The 18,915-nt window shown below is 55.4% G+C and overlaps 8 protein-coding genes across 8 annotated transcripts; all 8 read right to left on the bottom strand.

Moving 5' to 3' along the window:
- Positions 1–276: 276 nt before the first annotated feature.
- Positions 277–1,368, bottom strand: JKF63_04478 (uncharacterized protein; the record flags this gene model as incomplete). Its single annotated transcript, XM_067900463.1, has 1 exon — positions 277–1,368. The coding sequence occupies one exon, from the start codon at positions 1,366–1,368 to the stop codon at positions 277–279; it is 1,092 nt and encodes a 363-aa protein (XP_067757292.1).
- An 893-nt stretch (positions 1,369–2,261) lies between these two features.
- Positions 2,262–3,380, bottom strand: JKF63_04477 (uncharacterized protein; the record flags this gene model as incomplete). Its single annotated transcript, XM_067900462.1, has 1 exon — positions 2,262–3,380. One exon carries the CDS (start codon positions 3,378–3,380, stop codon positions 2,262–2,264), a length of 1,119 nt encoding a protein of 372 aa, XP_067757291.1.
- Positions 3,381–4,477: 1,097 nt separating this feature from the next.
- Positions 4,478–5,005, bottom strand: JKF63_04476 (uncharacterized protein; the record flags this gene model as incomplete). The annotated part of the gene is made up of 1 exon (XM_067900461.1): positions 4,478–5,005. The coding sequence occupies one exon, from the start codon at positions 5,003–5,005 to the stop codon at positions 4,478–4,480; it is 528 nt and encodes a 175-aa protein (XP_067757290.1).
- Positions 5,006–5,497: 492 nt separating this feature from the next.
- Positions 5,498–7,345, bottom strand: JKF63_04475 (uncharacterized protein; the record flags this gene model as incomplete). The annotated part of the gene is made up of 1 exon (XM_067900460.1): positions 5,498–7,345. The coding sequence occupies one exon, from the start codon at positions 7,343–7,345 to the stop codon at positions 5,498–5,500; it is 1,848 nt and encodes a 615-aa protein (XP_067757289.1).
- Positions 7,346–9,873: 2,528 nt separating this feature from the next.
- On the bottom strand, positions 9,874–12,762 carry JKF63_04474 (uncharacterized protein; the record flags this gene model as incomplete). The annotated part of the gene is made up of 1 exon (XM_067900459.1): positions 9,874–12,762. The coding sequence occupies one exon, from the start codon at positions 12,760–12,762 to the stop codon at positions 9,874–9,876; it is 2,889 nt and encodes a 962-aa protein (XP_067757288.1).
- Positions 12,763–13,596: 834 nt separating this feature from the next.
- Positions 13,597–14,331, bottom strand: JKF63_04473 (uncharacterized protein; the record flags this gene model as incomplete). Its single annotated transcript, XM_067900458.1, has 1 exon — positions 13,597–14,331. One exon carries the CDS (start codon positions 14,329–14,331, stop codon positions 13,597–13,599), a length of 735 nt encoding a protein of 244 aa, XP_067757287.1.
- Positions 14,332–14,996: 665 nt separating this feature from the next.
- Positions 14,997–15,704, bottom strand: JKF63_04472 (uncharacterized protein; the record flags this gene model as incomplete). The annotated part of the gene is made up of 1 exon (XM_067900457.1): positions 14,997–15,704. One exon carries the CDS (start codon positions 15,702–15,704, stop codon positions 14,997–14,999), a length of 708 nt encoding a protein of 235 aa, XP_067757286.1.
- A 1,538-nt stretch (positions 15,705–17,242) lies between these two features.
- On the bottom strand, positions 17,243–18,748 carry JKF63_04471 (uncharacterized protein; the record flags this gene model as incomplete). The annotated part of the gene is made up of 1 exon (XM_067900456.1): positions 17,243–18,748. The coding sequence occupies one exon, from the start codon at positions 18,746–18,748 to the stop codon at positions 17,243–17,245; it is 1,506 nt and encodes a 501-aa protein (XP_067757285.1).
- Between the last annotated feature and the right edge of the window lie 167 nt (positions 18,749–18,915).

Here is an 18,915-nt window from a genome sequence, read left to right as displayed (position 1 = left end):
GACTCCCCCGTTGCATTGGAACGGAATAGCACAGCTTGCGGTTACTCGTTTAACGTACCACCAGGAGGAGGAAAAAAAAGTAAGCGGGGAGGAGGTGGATGTGAGGAGGGGAGGGGAGGGGAGGGGGGGGCAGAAGAAGGCGTGCCTGTGACATCTCGCCCCCCCCCCCGCCCCCTCCAGCTCCTTCTGCACGCACGCAGAGGTTTGCTTCTGAGAGACTCGATGATAGGATGGGCAGAGTGGTCCGCCGCCCTTCACCCACCCACCCACCCACCCTCACTCTTCCGTCTTCGCCTTCTTACTGGAATGCGTCTCTTCACCCTCCAAGTTCGTAACGGCTTGGATGCCACGCCGCTGTTGAGCCCACAGAAATTGGCTGCGCACCGCCTCCTTGCGCTTCAGATGGTGAGCTTCCATTGACTCCTTCATCTGCGTCAGCAGCGCCCGTGTGAGGTGTGTTGCGACCTTCATACACTGCTCCAGGTACACCATAGACACATCACAGCCTTCTGCCTTTTCCAGCGCGCACACGAGACCCTCGCCGTTCACAGCAACCGAAACCGTGCAGGCAGCAGCGGCAGCCTCCTCGAGCGCTGGATCGACAACTACCTGTAGAGCGTCACTTGACCAGTCAAGCCCTCTCTCTTCGCTGTCGCCCTCATCCGCGTTGGCGCCAAGGGAGGTGCCGGCTCGAGGTGCACGTGCATGACGCAACATCGCCGCGCGCCTCGCCAGCTCCACCTCTTGCGGATTGGCGCAGACGGCAAACGTGAAGGATAGGGGGATGTGATGCAACGGTAGCGGTACTGGATCCCGCTCATGTGGAGGGTGCACGATGACGTCGTCGCCACGAATGGTGAGCTCGGGCCTGCGCACATGCTGCAGGGCAGCCATCACTGCCCACTGAGCCGCGTCTTGCACATTACCATCGTTATTCATGATGATCACTTCTGCATCGATGCTCCAGACGCGCCGGCCTGGGATGACGCACAGGCCCTCCGTCTCCAAAACGCTGCCGGAGAGGAGTCGTGTCAGATACATGCTGATGCGCTTGATCTCCCTGGATTGATCGAGGGGGTCCCGCTCGTGCAGCAATTGGCGGGCGTGCACCTCGAAGAAGCCGTGCTTTGGGCGATACGGGGAAGGCTCTACGAGGTCGCAGCTGACGGTGGCTGTGGCGACGGTGTTGCCGCACTTCACCTGCACCACGTCACGGGAGAGCAGCGGGAAGTCAATCTCCACCACCCGCAGCTGGTTTGCCTCTCGCTGATCGGGGCGAAGTCCAGCCTTCCACGCGGTCCGCGTGAACTCCACATTGTGATGCACAAGCGCGTCAGCCGGGACTGGGACAGTCGCTCGGTAAAGCATGGTGGCACTTGCGAAGAGTTGGGTTATGAGTGATACGTAGATATTCTCCGTGTGTGTTCCAACTTGTACTAGAAGACAACACGAGAGGGAAAAGGGAGGGAGGGGGGAAAAAGGAGGTGTGTGCCGCGGAAGGGAAGGAGTGCAGAGAGTGGTGGTGCGTAGTGAAGAGAGAGAGCATGTGTACAAGCAGCGCGCATGTACAAAAGGGGGAGAAGAAGAAGATCCTCCCCTTTCTTCTCACACTTTCAACAAGGCGACGTTACACGCCGACCGTACATCCACGAGGTCAGAAACAAGGGTGGAGTGAGATGGCCACAAAGACACATGTGCAACGTTATCATGTACCTTTGAGAAGCCAAGCCTATCCCTCCTCCTCCACACACACACACACACACAGCCACTAACGAGAGAGACGTCGCCTTTATGCTGCCTTTTTCAATGGGGATCTCCGTGCAAGGGGTGCCATCACGTGTGTCCATGTGCGGTCCGTGCACGTTGGGAAACAAGAGCGTGTCGGGCAAAGTGTGTGCGTGTGTGTGTGTGTGTGTGTGTGTGTGTGTGTGTGTGTGGAGAGAGAGAAAGTGAAAGTAATAAAGGGGAGGCTCTTCATAACGAACTGAGATTATACAAAACGGTTTGTCATCTGCCAGTGGAGTGTGTAACTGAGCTAACGGCTGCATCACATACACACACGCACACCCTCTCTCTGAGAGGCAGGAAGAAATGAGAGAAGGGCCGAGTGCGTTGCGTCGCAATTGTCCCAATGCAGTCCAACCCTCCCCCCTTCCCATGTCGATACTTTCCAATAAGTGAGCGTGTCGTCATTTCGGATGCCGCGAACCACTGCACCACCATCACCAGAGGTGGCGGCGGCGGCTGGCCGCAACACGAAATCACAAGTTCAACGGATCGTCCTTGTCGTCCGTAAACATCGAAATGGTGTAGTCGGAGTCCTCGTCATCCTCGAACTGAACCTGCATCGCCGCAGCAGTTGCCTTCAGCGCACCTGGGGATGTCGAAAGCGGACCTACGCCAGTCGAATCGCCGAGTCCCTCTGCCTGCACCCCGGAGGTGTTGCCTGAACTCGACGAGGACGCCTTGGATCTGTTGCTCGCTGCCTGCCGCAGCGCCTCCTCGCTGTTGATGCGAAAGTCGTGGTCGGTGTCATAGACTGAAAGATCAGGTACGCTCAGTGTGGCTAGCGTCGCCGACTTCCACGCATCCAAATCCCCCTCCTCCGCCTCAACGCTGCCGCCCATTAGCGAGGCCCCTGAGCGTCCGAGGAAAGACGTGTAATCGCTCTCACTCAGCGCATCGGTATTGTCGCCGCCGTCTCCGGGGAGTGAAGCAGACGCGACAGCTTGCGAGGCTGAGAGACCGACTGGGTTCAGCGCTCGCCACGCACCATTCTCAGCAGATGGTGTAGCGCTGCGAAAATTGATCGTATCGTAGGGGTTCCCTTTGGAGGCGGACAAGAGCGGCAGGATACCATCGCCCATCGTCATGCCATCCGCCCCAAGCAGCCGCAGGGAATTCTCGTCCTTCTCGAGGAGACGCTGCTGTCGGCCCTGGTGCCTCATCTCAATCGCCTCCCTCTCCTTTGCCGCCTGGACCTTCTCCGGCCTTCGGGCGTGCTGGACGAGGCTAAAGTGCGATGCCATGAGCGTGCGCATTGCCAACCGCACATCATTCTCGCTCAGCCGATGCTCCTCCGCAGCGATCAGGTCAGCAATACCGTGCTCCTTGGGGGGGTGAGCCTCAGCCGCTGTCGTGCCCCTGACGCGGCTCGACCTTGTGGATGACCTTTTCTGCTTGCGCTTCTCGACCGAGGTCGACGCGGCCGTACGAGAGGCGCGACTTGAGGCAGGGCGCATACTGCACCGCAAGGCCGAGGAGGTCAACGGGAGACATCTTTGGCAAAACGCTGAACTCAAAGCTCCCCTCTCCGACAGCTTCCACGTACGGCCTGCAAACACACGCGCGTAGCTGCCCATGCTCAGACGGGTGCGCATACACCAACGAGAGATGTTGCCCACAATGAACGCTGTCCTCCTGTCTGTCCTCTTTCCAGAAAAAAACGTTGCAGTTTGTGCATTGAGGTGCCCCCCCGGAGCGTTTTGCTGCCCTCCCCCCTCCGCTTGCCCCTTTCTTTATCAATCACCCTGAGCTGCTGTGGTTGGAAGAAGTAAAAGAGGAGTTGGAAGAGAGAGGAGCAATGGGAAAACAGATCTCACGTGGATGCACCTGCGATGGGCAATCTGGCTAGAGAGAAGGCGAAAATGTTTTTGAAGACAAATTTGAAAATGGAACCAACTACTCGGCATACACGCACACGGAAACAAAAAAAAAAAAGGGACGCGCGTCTGTGGGGAAGGGGGGGGGAAGAGAGGGAGGAGGGGATCTTTGAAGGTGTGGTGTTAGGCGTCTTTTTTTTTTTGGAGTGTAGCCCGCTGGTGGTGTTAGGGCTCCTCCTCCTCCAATGACACTGATCAGAAGCCTCAGAGGATGAGCACAACAGTCCACCACAGGTGGTGATTTGGAGGGAGGGATCTGTGCCACTGTACGTGGCTAGTGTCGATAAGGCAGGAGAAAACGAGGAAGAAGGCGAAGAGTGGAACGATAGCGAGGCAAAAAAAAAGAGGGAAAAATGGGAGCATTCGAGGGGGGGGGGGGCTCAAGAGCGGTTTCATTTATGGCACTATGAGTGGGCAGGCGAGATGCGTTTGACAGGCTTTAACACGCACCCGCCGCCGCTCCCCCCCCCCCGCCACCCTCTCTCCACCCTACGAGCCCATCGAGATATCCTCTGCTCTGATCGCCCCCTCCCCCCAACAGCATGTATCACTGCCCAATGGGGACGCGAAAATCATCCACCCAGTCGCCCCACTGAACCTTTATATACAACGGCATCGGGCACAGCGTCGGTCAAACCCCCAACCAGCGGCCCTCGGTGTCACTCCAAAGTGCACCAGTAGCGTGATACGACACACCTGCAAACCATCACCGCTACCCAACGTTTATACTTTTTTTTTCATGTTTTTTACTTTTTTTTCAAAGCATCAAACGAAATCACAAATAAGAGGAGTCGGGGAGGGGCGGGGGTGCGGCCTTACTTCTTCGCCTTGCGCGCAGCAATCGCCTTTTGCATGCGCCTCTTTGCGCCCTCGGTCGAGTCAATCTTCGCGGCCTTCTTCTGCAGCTTCTTCAGCGCAACCTTGTGCCATGACACCGGCGTCTTCGCGTCCTTCTCGTCAAACGCCTTGCGTGTCCAGTACGCGCGAGAGCGGCGCGCAACGCGCAGCTGGTAGCGCTCGAAGTCCGTTGACACAGCGCACGCCTTCTTCGCCTCCACGCGTGCAGCAGTGCGCGTCTTCGCGTACTTCTCCAGCACCTTCGACGAGTCCAGCGCATCCTTCAGCGCCTTCGCGCTGCAGTTGCGGCTGATGCCCACGCAGTACTTCAGCGGCTCCACATTCTTCAGGTTCTGCACGTGGCGCCACATCTTCGCGTCCTCGGGGTTCTCCACAAGCACGCGGTTCGCGTCGACAATGTCGACGATCACACCCACGCGGTCCTGGCGGGGGCCACGGAGGATGCGCACCATGCGGCCGGCGCGGATGTAGTGGGACTTGACCATTATGCACACTGCAATACCCTGTGCACGACAAGACAGTGAAAGCGAGAGCGGCACAGCGCATGTGTGAGTGAGTGAGAGAGCGAGTGGGGTGAACGGGGAGGGAGGGGGGGGGAACAGGAGACGGAGGAGGAGGAGGAAGAGAAAGATTGGGTGAGGTGGGGCAGGGTGGTGCGGCAGCGAAGCATCACCTGACGCTCCTGCTGACATAAAGAAGGAAGAGAGGCAGATGCACTACCGTACGAGCTGAGGCAGGGCCTCCATGGTGAAGCGCTGCGAAAGAACCTCCGCCTGTGGTGGTAGAAAAGCGGAAACAAACAAAAAAAGGAAGGAAGAGAGCAGTGCTGATGATTTTCACGGATTTTTTTTCTGTGGTAGAGCGACTCGCCGGCGCTCAGAAAGGAGTCCCAGAGCAACTAGTTTGGGCGACGAGAAGTAAAAGCGAAAGAGAAACGAGCGGCGTGAGAGTGTGCGCAGAGCAAATATCGACGAACGTCAGTGCAACTCTGAGAAAATCACGTTAACGTCCTTCATTAACAAGGAAGACGAGTTCAACTGATCATACAGGGAATATGTCTCGTACACGTAAAAGGCCACGCTCAATGGGTTCTGCGCGTATAGGTGCTGCATGCTGGGGAGAGAAATGAGACCGGCGCCGATCGGGGTCTCGTCCCCGTCTCGGGGCCGCACCTCGATGAGATTGAGGCGAGCAAACTGTTTTGACATCGCCCCCGGCCACTTCCGTAGCACCAGCTGTTCTGCCCATCGCAGACTTCCGCTGGCGCTATGGTAGCTGGGGAGGGTTTCACCATGGACGATCTGCCACCCGCGCTGATCGAGTAGCGTCAGACTCACTTGGAAGGATGGCGATATACCGGTGGCAGCCTCGTACACCATTGGAAACCCGCGAATCGGTCCGAGAGCGATGGTGCACAAACAAGTCTTCTGCGAAAGGTTCAGCAGGGGCCCGCGCCACGGGAATGGATTGTGGACGCAGTGGTCCCGCACAACAAAAGAGGCGTTCATGTCGAAACCAAACGGAGATGCTATGTCGTCGTTGGCGTCCAGGTTAATATTTTCGAGTCTGCGCAGTGCGGAGGCTTCCGTGCTCTCTGGCAAAGACAATCGCTGCTGTGGTTGTGACTTTGGGGAGTGGACACCTCCGTACAACCCGGCCATTGGTACTGGCACGCCGTCGGCTCGCACCAGCACCTGCTCGCCCTTGCCCTTGTCGAACGCCACGATCATGCCCTCCCTTTGATCAATAGAAGTACTGCGGCTTATGAAGCGGTACACAGGGAGAACGGCATGAATGAGGGGTAACTCCTGCGACAACAGCATTTGTCGATTCGTAACACATGTTGTGTTCACCCAGTAATGAAAAGGTAGATCGGTATTACCTGAGGTGTGTGGAACGTGGTTGTGCACCTTGATTAGAACCGGTGCTGATGGTTGTTGTGACCCGTTCACAATGAGCTGTATTTCAAGGGTCTTCATGCAAGCTCGATGAATTACATTCCAAGTTGCACTGAAGTACACGCGCTGCTGCGGGCGCACAGTGACCACATGCGACGGCTCTGTGACAATGTAGTCGGCAGCCGACCGCGATGGAACTAGCTGCATAGCCAGGGAGCTGAGCTCCGTCATGTTCATCGCGCACAGGATGTTCGATACAATATATTCACCCGTCCCTGTGAGGAGGAAGGACGGGTAGTAGAAATCTAAGGTGGATACTCGCACGGTGCCGTAGTTGTACTCTAGCGGCATGAGGTTCGAATCGGGTGACTCGTGAAGCAGTCCGCTATGAATCTCAGCCTCCACGACTGCGTGCACTGTGGAAGCGTCGATCGATGTATGCGTCGGCAGTACATGAACGGTGAACTTGGAGTACTGACATGTCTTCGTCAGCATTGACTGCGTATTGATGATACCGAGCCCCAAAACACTTTTCGTTCCATGCCGGTGGACACCAACCTCGATCATCAGCACGGGATCATCCTCCAGAGGCACTGCGATTGCATTATCATCCCGCCATTCAATCCCACTCCACAATTGCCGCTGCGACGGCTTCGCATTTCCAAATACCAGCTTCTGCGAGGAGGTGCAACCGTGCTCCTTGAATTTGTTACTAATCGAGACAAAAAGGGGCTTCCCGCCCCCCCACTGCTGACTTGCCCGCGAAGTCCACTGCGATCTGTCCTCGGCAGTGTCCACCAGAACGAGACGCCACACCAAAAGCTTAAATGTGTCTCTCACGGCATCAGCATTGTTCGAATCAGCAGCAGCATTGGGAGTTCTGGACGACGACCCAGCAGAGGTCCTTGAGACAGAAGGCGCAGACATAGGCACAATACGGCGGGAAGGAGGAGGGGGTAGTGAGTAGACACACACACACACAGAGGAAGAGAGAAGCGCTAGAGGGGTGCAACGGAGAAGCACTTGAGTGCCAAAAAAAAAAGGGGGAGAGATATTTCAAGAGCGAAGCAGACTTACCGTTGGTGAGCACGCAAACACACAAAAAATTTTGGGGAGAAATCAAAGTGGCGCGTGTTGTGGAAGATCAAGTGTAACAACGTTTTACGTGTACCTCCCCTCCCCCCCCCTATTGTGTTACAGATATACACTGAGAAGGTGTGGTGAAGATGCTAGCTAGCGATGGTAGTAGTTGGTGACAAGGATGATGAGTTGTCGCTCTTTTTTCCACAGAGTCGAGGGTGATAAAGCGAGACTTGTATCACTGCTTACAAAAGAGAAAGAAAGATGTGCGTTGTACCCCCTCACTCCCCCCCCCATCCGCTTCCCCATCAAGACAACGTAATAGAACGACAATCACGCGCAATGGAACAAGCCAGGAGAGAGCGGAAAACAAAAAAAACTTCGAGGTGATGCACCTGTAAGACGACGCACCTGCCTCCCAAAGAGGAAGAGGGAGAGGAGGGCAAGAGGAAAGAGGAAAGAGAAGAGGGAGGAATGAGATGAAAATAGTTGGCAGGTTCGTGAAGGACACACGCACACACACACACACATACGCGTGCAATGGCAGCGGAGGGGCCAAGTTGTGTTGTGAAGACACCTCAGCGAAGTATCCCTATCTTCGTCAGCTGCATGGCAAAGCGCACAAGAAGAGTCATGGGCCGTCGAAGGACCCCCACCACACCACGGTGCCAGAGGAGGAGGGGGGGAGGGGAAGCACACCATGTGCAGAAGAGGAGGGGCTCAACTTGATGTGGTGCAGGCATCATCCCATGATCTTTGGAATCACTTCCACGCTGCCGTCGTATTGGCAAGGGGAACGAAGGAAAGAAGAGGGGGAGAGAAAGGGGGGGGGGGCAAAGAGAGAAAGAACATGAGTTAGAGACGACGAATGCGGTTTAGCGACCGGGCACCCAGTTGTGTCTCCCCCCCCCGCCCCTCCGTTCATCTAGAGATGCTCAATGTTGCACGTCCCCTTTTGAGATTGAACAACTGTGATGGTGGTGTAGAGGGCAAACGTCTGAATGAGGAAAATTGGTGCCTGATCCCCTCTCTGTTTCTCCCTAGTAACACCCCCTTATACGGAAGTCTCCGCGAGTGCATTCACCTGCCGCACAGGAGGTAGCATACGGGAGGCCCCCCTCTCTCTCTCGCCTAATACGTGGAGATGCAGAAACACACTGACACACACACACACGCACATTGACAGACACCCCCTCAGATCCAGTTTTCTTTGTTTCGCTGGCGTATGTGTGGGTGGCTCATCCCCTGACCTCGTGTGCTCCACGCACCTTTTTGGAAGGTTACTTTTTCTTTAACGATGCGAGATCCACAAAGACTGAGTCCGATGATGAAATGTTCAAAGCAATGGCAAAAGAGTGGGAGGGTGCCTCCGCCGCTAAAACCACATCGAAAATCCGCCCTCCTCTCCACCTCCCACTCCACCCCCAACTTGATCCGTCCCCTCCCCCCTCCCCACCCCCCCCTCACCCACCCCGGTTTATCCCGATCGTAGAAGAACACACGTAAAGGAAAACTGTGCGCGTGTGTGCAATATGTGAACGAGCGCGCATGTAGGCCACACATCCCCTCTCGCGTGCGCACCAGGCGCTGATATCTGTGGGGGAGAGAGAGAACCCCCCCAAAAAAAAAGCGGTGTGTGTGTGTGTGTGCACACGAAGACTGATGAAGTATGGAAAAGAAACATCAGGACGAGAGGGAGGGGTATGCGGTGAGAAGCGAGGCGGGGAAGAGATACGAAGCAGGGGGGGGGGGGCACAAAGAGACTAAGAGACCCCAGCTCAAGACACACTTCAACAGATCCACCCCATACACGAACACACGAACAAAAACACGGGATAAAATAATAAACCTTTAAGGATTGTAAACATTGCTAAGTTGATCATATTCGCACACACACACACACCGTCTCTCACACTCTTTCCCTGCACGCACGTCCTTCCTCACCCGGGGCATCGATCACACAAAGAAGCGAGCAAGACACAAGTAGAAATCATGCAAGCAAATGGCAATTGTTTTTTTCCTGTCATACCCAAATGAGGGAAAAATTAAGTCCAAAAAAAAAGAGGGATCGGAGGCAACCCATATGTGGCAGAGGTTCCCCGCTTCGTAGCAAAGGCAGCACCGACACCACATCTTATTAAGAGTGAGAAGACCGATAGCAGCCCTGCCCCCCCCCTCCCCCTCATGCGTCTTTGTCGACATGGACTATTTCGAGACAAATTATCGCCGGTAAAAAAAAAGGGGGGGTCACCGAGGTGAACTGACGCCCGAGCCCGTGATGGTTCTTCTTATTCAAGCTGTGATGTCGCGGACCATCAGGACGTTGAAAGCGGAGTGATGACTTATTTAGCATCGCAGAGGTCGTGCGTCATTCTCTACAGAGACGCCTTCATTTTCTCCGCCTCCGCTGTAGCCTTCGCTGTGGCCGCAGTGACGTCCTTGGGGGGGAGACCAGACTGGGCGGCGTTGGGCTTACCCCCACCCTTGCCAATGGAGGCCTTGGCCCACGTGACAGCGCTCATCTTCTTCTCCACAAAAGCAGCTGGCATGGACACAATCGCGAGCGCCTTCTCGTCGTCGCTGCCAATGAGGAAAACACCGACCGGTCCGCTCACGGTGCTGGAAAAGCTGTCAGCAAACGCCTGGAGTGCCTCTCGCTCCGCACCGAATTCGGTGATATGGAGAACGAGGAAAGGGGCGGCGGCGGCGTCATACGACGCGCCAAGGGCCTTGCCTGCCTCTGAGGCCTTTTCCTTCACCTCCGCGGCCCGTGACTTGAGGGACGCGTTCATCTGCTTGATAGCCGCGTCGATGCCGTCGCGCAACGTGTTCTTGAGTGCCAGTTGAGCAGAGCTGTCACCCACCTTCTTAGCCAGCACTGACAGCGCCTTCACGTTGGCCGCTGTCGCTTCCTTCCTCACCAGCTCATCAAACTGTCTCTTCAGCTCAGCGCCGATCGCAATGACCTTGTCAGCCTCTGCCCTTGTGGCGACCACCACCCGGCGCACACCCTTCATAAGGGCCTCCTCTGAGATGATCACCGCCTTCTCAGCCTGGCTAAGGTTTGTGAGGTGGGTGCCACCGCAGAACTCGACGGCGTAATCGCGCCACTCCTCCTTCTCGGGGTTCTTCAACATCTCGTCGATTGGGGCACCGATGGAAATGACGCTGACGGGGTCGGGGTACTTCTCGCCAAACATGCAGCGAAGACCGTTGATCTTGCTGGCAGCCTCTAGCGGCACCTCCTTGCGGTAGACAGGCAGACCCGCCTGGATCTTCTCGTTCAGCAGCGTCTCCACACGCACGAGATCCTCGTTTGACAACTTCGAGTTATAGCTGAAGTCAAAGCGAAGCATCTCATCCGTCACGAGGGAGCCCTTCTGCTGAACCTCTGTGAAGTTGTCCGGCTTCTTCTCCAACACCTCACGTAGCACCCAGTTCAGTTGATGCGTAGAGGTGTGGTTTGCCGCGATCGGCAGACGACGCTCGTAGTCCACCTGCAACTGCACCACCGCAGACGAAGGCATCGGGGAGACGGAGTCTTTGCTGAGGTTGCCTACATGCACCACGTAGCCCGCCACGTTGTACACCTTCCTCACCTCGAACACACAGTCGTTTGCCGCGACCAAGCGGCCGGTGTCGTACACCTGGCCACCAGACTCCGAGTAAAAATTCGTGGTATTCAGGATGATCCCTACCTCATCGTCCCCCAGGCTGTTGCCCGGCTCCAGAAGAGAAATGAACCTGCTGTTCTTCTTGTCAAAGATCGCGAGTACGTCACCGGTGGAATCCGTCCAGGCATACTTCGCAGCGTCGTCGGTCTGCGGAATAGCGCGTGTTTTGAGCTCCTCGATCTGGTACGCGTCAATGAAGGTCTTGGCAGCCGCCACACGACCCGCGCTCACCTGACTCGCCTTCATCAACGAGTTGAAGCCCTCCATGTCCACTGTCATGCCTTCTTTCTCAGCCAGCAAGCACGTCAAATCCACGGGGAAGCCGTACCGGTCGTGCAGCAGAAAGGCTTCAGTGGCGCAAATCACCTTGCAGTCCCTATCCCGGGACTCCCCCACAATGCGGTTGAACTGCTTCAACCCCACCTCCCACGTCTTGGCAAAGGACTGCTCCTCATCGAACAGCACTGCTTTGATGCGCTGAACATTGCGGGGGTCCTCTAAGTGCGGGAAGAATGGCCCCAAGGAGGTGCAGACGCTGTCGACCAGCTGCGTGAAGAAGCCAGGCTTGGCTCCGAGGAACTGCACACCGTAGCGCACAGCGCGGCGGATAATTCGACGCAACACAAAGCCCCGACCGACGGAATCGGGCATGACGCCGTCGCCCACGGCAGTCGTCAAGCATCGAATATGGTCGGCGACGACACGGTAGGCCACCACGGCGTCGCTGTCAGGGTCATCGTGGATCTCTACATACGACTTGGGGTAGCCGGTCACGGTCTGGATAGCCTCGAAGATGGGAATCCAGGCGTCTGTGTCGTAGTTAGACTTTGCACCTTGCAGAATGGAGGTGAGACGCTCCAGGCCCATGCCCGTGTCGATGTGCTTCTGTGGCAGCACAGTGAGGGAGCCATCAACGCGACGCTCGTACTGCATGAACACCAAATTCCAGATCTCCACTACCATTGGATCGTCCTTGTTGACGAGATGAGCAGCATTTCGGTTGCCGATGCGGTCGAAGTGGACCTCCGAGCACGAACCACACGGCCCAGTGTCGCCCATCTCCCAGAAGTTGTCCTTGATGTTGCCAGGGATGATCTGGCTCTCGGGAAGGAATTGGCCCCACAACTCCTTCGCCTCCAGATCGGGCGCCAGCCCGTTCTGCTCACTTCCCTCAAAATAGGTTACGTAGAGTTGATCCTTGGGCAGCTTGTACACCTCCGTCAGCAGATCCCAGGCCCACTGGATTGCCTCCTTCTTGAAGTAGTCCCCAAAGGACCATGAACCCAGCATCTCAAAAAAGGTGTGGTGGTACGTGTCACGACCGACATCCTCCAGATCGTTGTGCTTTCCACCAGCGCGAATGCACATCTGCGAGTTTACAGCGCGTCTCATACGACCGAACTCTGTGTTGGGGTCAGCCGTACCTAAAAAAAGCGCCTTGAACTGATTCATGCCAGCATTGATGAACAGCAGCGTTGGGTCATTGTGGGGGCAGACATGGTTACCGGGCACAAACGTGTGCTCCTGCTTCTTGAAGTAGTCCACGAACTCCTGCCGGACCCGACTCACTGGCCACTTGATGGTCGACATCCCAGGGCACAGCAACGGCAATAACCGCTTCAGTTTTTTTCGGTAGAAGAGAGCGAAAGGGGGGGAAAGAGAAAAACGCTTTTTTTCCGCTGTAAAAACGTACTCAAGACACTTTGGCGTGTGATGATGGAGACGGCTTGGGTGGTGCCGTTACCCAATGTAGGGGGGAGGGAGGGAGGGAGGAGGCGTGATACGATGACGTGGAAAGAAGAGGGGGTGAAGAGACTTGCATACGTGCACACACACATATATATATATATATACATATATATTCTCGCAAGGTAAAGGGTGACGAGAAAAAGGTAAAAGCGATGGAGCGGATGAAATCGAGTGGGAATAGAATTCGTCCAAAGGAAAGACTCGGCCTCTGCCCCCTCCCCCCCCCCCCCGCACTCGTGGCTAGAGCAGTGTATTCAAAATAAAACACATTCCCGTTACTCTCCTTCTTTTGTTGTTGTTTTTTTTTTTGCGCTCTGCGTGAAGGCGCCCTGGAAAAAAGAACGGCCTGTGCGTGACGGATACGTACGTGAGACAACACCCCTACACACAGTCGAGCATCAGAGCCGTGACGGCAGGACTTAATATTGTCCTCGTTGGCTGAGAGCAAAGGAATGCGTTGCATCTGTGAGTGAGTGAGTCTCATCCCAATTCCTTTTCCGTGCGTAAGAAAGAGAGCGCCCAGTCAGCCGAGTAGAGAGGAGTCTTCACCAAACTCCAACACAGAGCAGAATCCTCCCTCCCCCTCCCCCCCCCCTGATGACACTAGGCGTACCCGCACCCTACATAGGCGTAGGCACCTCTCCACAAACCTTATAAAGCTGAAGAGATAACCCCTCATGTAAGCAGTAGTCGATAACCAGCGTAGCCTGCAACAGCCGCCACCGCAATCACAGAAATAGCCAGGGTGCCGAAGATGCCCGTGAGCACGTTGTTGGACTGCCGCGCCATCCACATCGAACACTCGCGTACAGACCCTCGAAGTGCGTCCAAGTCGTCTGCAGAGTCATTCTCGATAACATAGTCAGCAAGCCGTCGCTTTGTCTCGAGAGAGAGCTGACTGTGAATCCGTTGCAGCGCCTCCTCCTTCGAGAGGCCGTTTCGGCTACGAAGCCGCTCGATCTGTCGCTCCTCTGAACAGCTCACCACAACCGAGGCGCTAATAAAGTACACGAACATTTTTGTTTCAAACAACGTAGGCGCGTCCAGGACCACAACAGACGGTGACGAGGCGGCGCCGCTCCGCCAAAGATCACGCCACCACGCGGCGGCAATGCGTATCAAAAGTGCCTTCAAAATAGCGAAATTCATTATCTTTCCCAGCTCCCGTCGAGCCTTTGGGTCACTGAAGATGACTTTGCCAAGCTCTGCGCGATTCAGCTCCCCAGTCTCCCGATCCACGCAGAAGGGCCACCGCGCTGCAATGAGCCTCGTGCACGCAGCATTCGGAGCCTGAAGCTCACGCACCACAAGGTCTGCATCGATGATCTCCATGTGAAACTCATCTGCGAGCATCCGCGAGACGGATGACTTGCCGCAGGCGATTCCGCCTGTAAGCCCGATAAGAATCATTTTTTTTGTGGGTCCTCCCCTCCCCCGCTTCAGACACAACAGAAGTTCGTTTTTGTGCCGCTGTGCCTGTGCTCCTCCTCCAACGCACACGCAGGCACCACTTCGATGTGACTACAACTTTACGAAGACATACATTTTTAAACATATATATATATATATATTCCCGAAATACGACGAAGGTGAGTAAGAGAGAGAGAGGATCATAGAAGGAGAGACATTCACACGCATGATTTTCAAGCCCACTGCAGTGCCGATCATACAATCCAAGAGGAGAACTCGAAGTCTGACAGTTGAGAAGGGAAAACGACAAAGAAAAAACTATGGCATTTGTAGCTGCCCCCACCAGGCCCAGATCGAATACTCCCACGTGAGCGCCGGTGCATCCAGCAATTAATCGGCACTTCCTACCGCACACGCAATCAATTGGGCGTGCGGGGGGGGCGGACAGCGAAGGCTTTGCACCTACACTAACCGCCCTCTCAGTCTCTCCAAAGCGTAGGAGAGGCACCACACTCATCTTTTGCTACGCCGCGACTCACTGCCAGCAATTCTTTTGTTTCCCTACTTCCGATGTAAATGAAAAAACTACAGGTCCGGTGATATGGTCACTGAATATCAAACGAAATCACAAATGAGAGGAGTCGGGGAAGGGCGGGGGTGCGGCCTTACTTCTTCGCCTTGCGCGCAGCAATCGCCTTTTGCATGCGCCTCTTTGCGCCCTCGGTCGAGTCAATCTTCGCGGCCTTCTTCTGCAGCTTCTTCAGCGCAACCTTGTGCCATGACACCGGCGTCTTCGCGTCCTTCTCGTCAAACGCCTTGCGTGTCCAGTACGCGCGAGAGCGGCGCGCAACGCGCAGCTGGTAGCGCTCGAAGTCCGTTGACACAGCGCACGCCTTCTTCGCCTCCACGCGTGCAGCAGTGCGCGTCTTCGCGTACTTCTCCAGCACCTTCGACGAGTCCAGCGCATCCTTCAGCGCCTTCGCGCTGCAGTTGCGGCTGATGCTCACGCAGTACTTCAGCGGCTCCACATTCTTCAGGTTCTGCACGTGGCGCCACATCTTCGCGTCCTCGGGGTTCTCCACAAGCACGCGGTTCGCGTCGACAATGTCGACGATCACACCCACGCGGTCCTGGCGGGGGCCACGGAGGATGCGCACCATGCGGCCGGCGCGGATGTAGTGGGACTTGACCATTATGCACACTGCAATACCCTGTGCACGACAATGAAAGCGAGAGCGGCACAGCGCATGTGTGAGTGAGTGAGAGAGCGAGTGGGGTGAACGGGGAGGGAGGGGGGGGGAACAGGAGACGGAGGAGGAGGAGGAAGAGAAAGATTGGATGAGGCGGGGCAGGGTGGGGCGGCAGCGAAGCATCACCTGACGCTCCTGCTGACATAAAGAAGGAAGAGAGGCAGAGAGTCTCGCAAAACCTTGGTCTGCGGGCGAGGGGAGGGGGGGAGGAGCAGGTGAGACGTGGGAATAGGAAAAAGTGTTGCACTGTTTCCTGCCTTCTTTCTGTTCTCAAGGAAGTTCATCCGACTTTGTCTGAGAGATGATCTTCTATTTTGGGGAGAGACAGATTTTCTGTGGTTGCCATAGAAGAAAAAGGGGCGAGGCAATTTTTCGATTGCGAGGTAAAAAAGTAAGCTGTGTGTGCAGCTGGGCAAGCTATGAACCACGACATCTGTAACACCGGTGATAAACCTTGATGAATAGAGATAATGTGCGGGCGGATAGCGTGTCATGCGCCACCATGTGAACAAATGAATGAATGAATCTGTGTTTTCTTTGCTGTGGTCGTTGCTTTGTGGAGCTTCGGTCCTGCCACAGGGCCAACGCAGGGTCCAAATAAGCGGTAGGAGCACGAATACAGCCAAGGCAACTCGGTCACTCAAAACGGACCTCGGCTTCCAATTCGATCCACCCGCCTCAACAATCACCCCACCGCCTCTCCCAGTATGGGGATTGCTGTCTCGAACATCCTTTGGAGTAGCTATGTTGCCTCTAGCAGCAGACAGCCGAGGCGGGGTTATATGCGCTCAAACTACTCTGTCGGTTCGCAAACCAAGTGGACGGTCCAGACGCGCCCAATGCTGCGGATCACCCCACAACAGCGCCATCCAGAACCTGACTCCTGCCACCCGTAACGAAAAGTAGATACTACGACTCCACCACGCAGGTGCTTGACCCTGCCGCTATCAAGGAGAGTTGTGCACTGGAAAGGTAAATAAGGGGGGCTGCGTGGTTTCCTGCAGCGTAGATACCAGAGCTCTCATACGACACTCAGGTATCACACACACACACGCACACACACATACATGTCACCAAGGGCTAAAAGAACGAGCATCCAGAAAGAAAAAAAAAGGGTGGAAGAATGAAGGACAACAATTTTCACATGAAAGTGAAACCACAAAGACAATTGAAATGGCGGCACTCCTTACGGAAGGGGTGGGGGAGGAAAAAAAAGAGCTACAGTATTGAAACTAAAGGAAAACCAGTACTGACAAGAGCGAACATATATATATATATATATATATATTCGAATGAAAAATGAAATAGAAACTGGTAGGCGGGGAGAAGGGGAAGAGGCGGGAAGGCAACGGGAGAGCATCTCGTGTATGCTTATTTTTGATGTTGCCTCGCCATTGCTCTCACCCGAAAGCAAGCTGGGGGAGGACGAGGTAAACGTTGCAGGCAAAGGGTGAAAACAAATCCTCGCTACGTGTGATGAATTGAATTGAGAAGGCAAAACGTTCCCCTATCGCGCTTATGTTGTCTGTCGTGTGTTTCAGAGACTGTGTGGATGGAAAAATAAGCAAGACCGAGTGAGTCTCCCCCTTCTCACAGTGCAGTGAACAGGTGCGTAACAGCGTTATCGCACCCGCCGAGGGACTCCGTGACGCAGTGGCTGTCTAGGCGCCTGCACGGGTGATCAGTGATATAGGTAAAATATCCATCAAGATAGACTCATCATCAACATTACAAGAGCTGTTCGTGATTTTGGCGTGGTTGACAAAGAACATATAAGGGCCCAGGCCTCTTGCGTCTGCTTGGGGAGGCCCGCCAACCAGTTCGATAAGAACAGGTGTCCTGCTATCAGCGCCGTCTCGAATTAAAACATGAAAGCCAACTGAGATGCGCTCCCCGTCGCTGCTCGGGCCATTAGTGGTGTCCAGGTAGGGACTGAACACATCCCACGTGCAAGTAAAGTAGGCGCGCTCACCCCTTTTCTTGAGCAGGGCCTTCTTTCTTGGCAGAACACGCATCTGCTGCAAGTCCTCTGGCAAGGCGATCTCCAACTGCACAGGATCATCGGAGAAGCTCTCCACACACAGCACATTCGTCACAATGTAGACTCCGCTTGCAGAAAGAAACTGGGAAGGGAAGTAGAAAGTGTGGGTAGAAAAACCACAAGTGCTACCGGCAAGGAGTGGCGTGGGCATCGGATCCCACGAAGCGCTAGCGGCCAAAGAAACTACGGTAGCGACATCCGTTGTCTCGACGACGACGCTGAACTCCAGCACAGCGTGAATCGTGCTGGGACTCTCAGCCTTCCTGTTAGCCGGTGTTATGAGCACAGCGTAGTGCTGAACCTGGGGCGATTTCGATGTGTCAGCCTTGAGAATGGACTGCACATTCGCCTCCCCCACCGCCACCGTTGTGCCCAACAGCGTTATGACCTGAAAGCGAAGCACACCCTTTGGCGCCTTAGCAATGTTAATTGGCATGCAGTCGTTAAAGGTGGGCCTGCGCGCCACAGGTGCCCGGGAGACCACGGCATCACTGTCCTCTCCAGCGGAGGCCTTTCTGCACGGGGAGCCGGCCGAGTTCGCTGATGAGAAAATCACCCCAACGGACGAATCCTCCGCTGCCTCCATCGTGGTTTCTGCAGGAGCAGCAGCGGCAGCAGCAGCAGCAGCAGTAACGAGCGACGGGACGAGGGTAACGGCTTGGTCACCCTCAGAAGCACCTCTCGCAGATGACTCAGACTGCGGTGGAATCGAAGCGGGCGACGACTCAGAGCCTTGGACGCCTTCAGCCACGTCATCTGGTGGAGGGGGCAGCTTTTCGCAATCATCCCTCCGGTTTGCTGGCGACACGGGAGTCTTTGTAGCCTCTGATGAATCGCCTCCCTTGCTGGCGGGCAATTCCTCAAGTATCTTCCCATGCCCGTTCTCAAGCGACACGGGCTCCTCTACAGGATCTTCGCTGATCCAGGAAGCACACAGTATAGATTTCCCTGACCGCGATACGGGAATAAAGGGCACCGGGATCGTTGACCCGAGCACATTTTCGTTGGAATCGTGCACGCGGACGGCAACGGGGCTGTCGAAGGACCACTGCTTCTTTAGTTCGTAGTTCCACACCGACTCCGACTCGGCCCTGTCAACGAACGTTAGCGTTCTCACGCACAGCATACGAGGGGTTTAATGGAGGAGAGCTCACCAGATGACAACGACTACACTACCGCAGACTCGGGGTGGCGGTGAATGGGGGTTATGCACATATGCGTGCCCGTGTGAAGAGATTGCAGCTCCAGTGGGAAGCCTACAGAGGAAGAAAATGGGGGGATTTAAAATGGGGA

Source organism: Porcisia hertigi, chromosome 22, assembly GCF_017918235.1.
Source record: "Porcisia hertigi strain C119 chromosome 22, whole genome shotgun sequence".
NCBI classification, from domain to species: Eukaryota; Euglenozoa; class Kinetoplastea; order Trypanosomatida; family Trypanosomatidae; genus Porcisia; species Porcisia hertigi.
The sequence above is the reverse complement of the archived record's forward strand: the minus strand, read 5'-3'. Positions and strand labels throughout refer to the sequence as shown.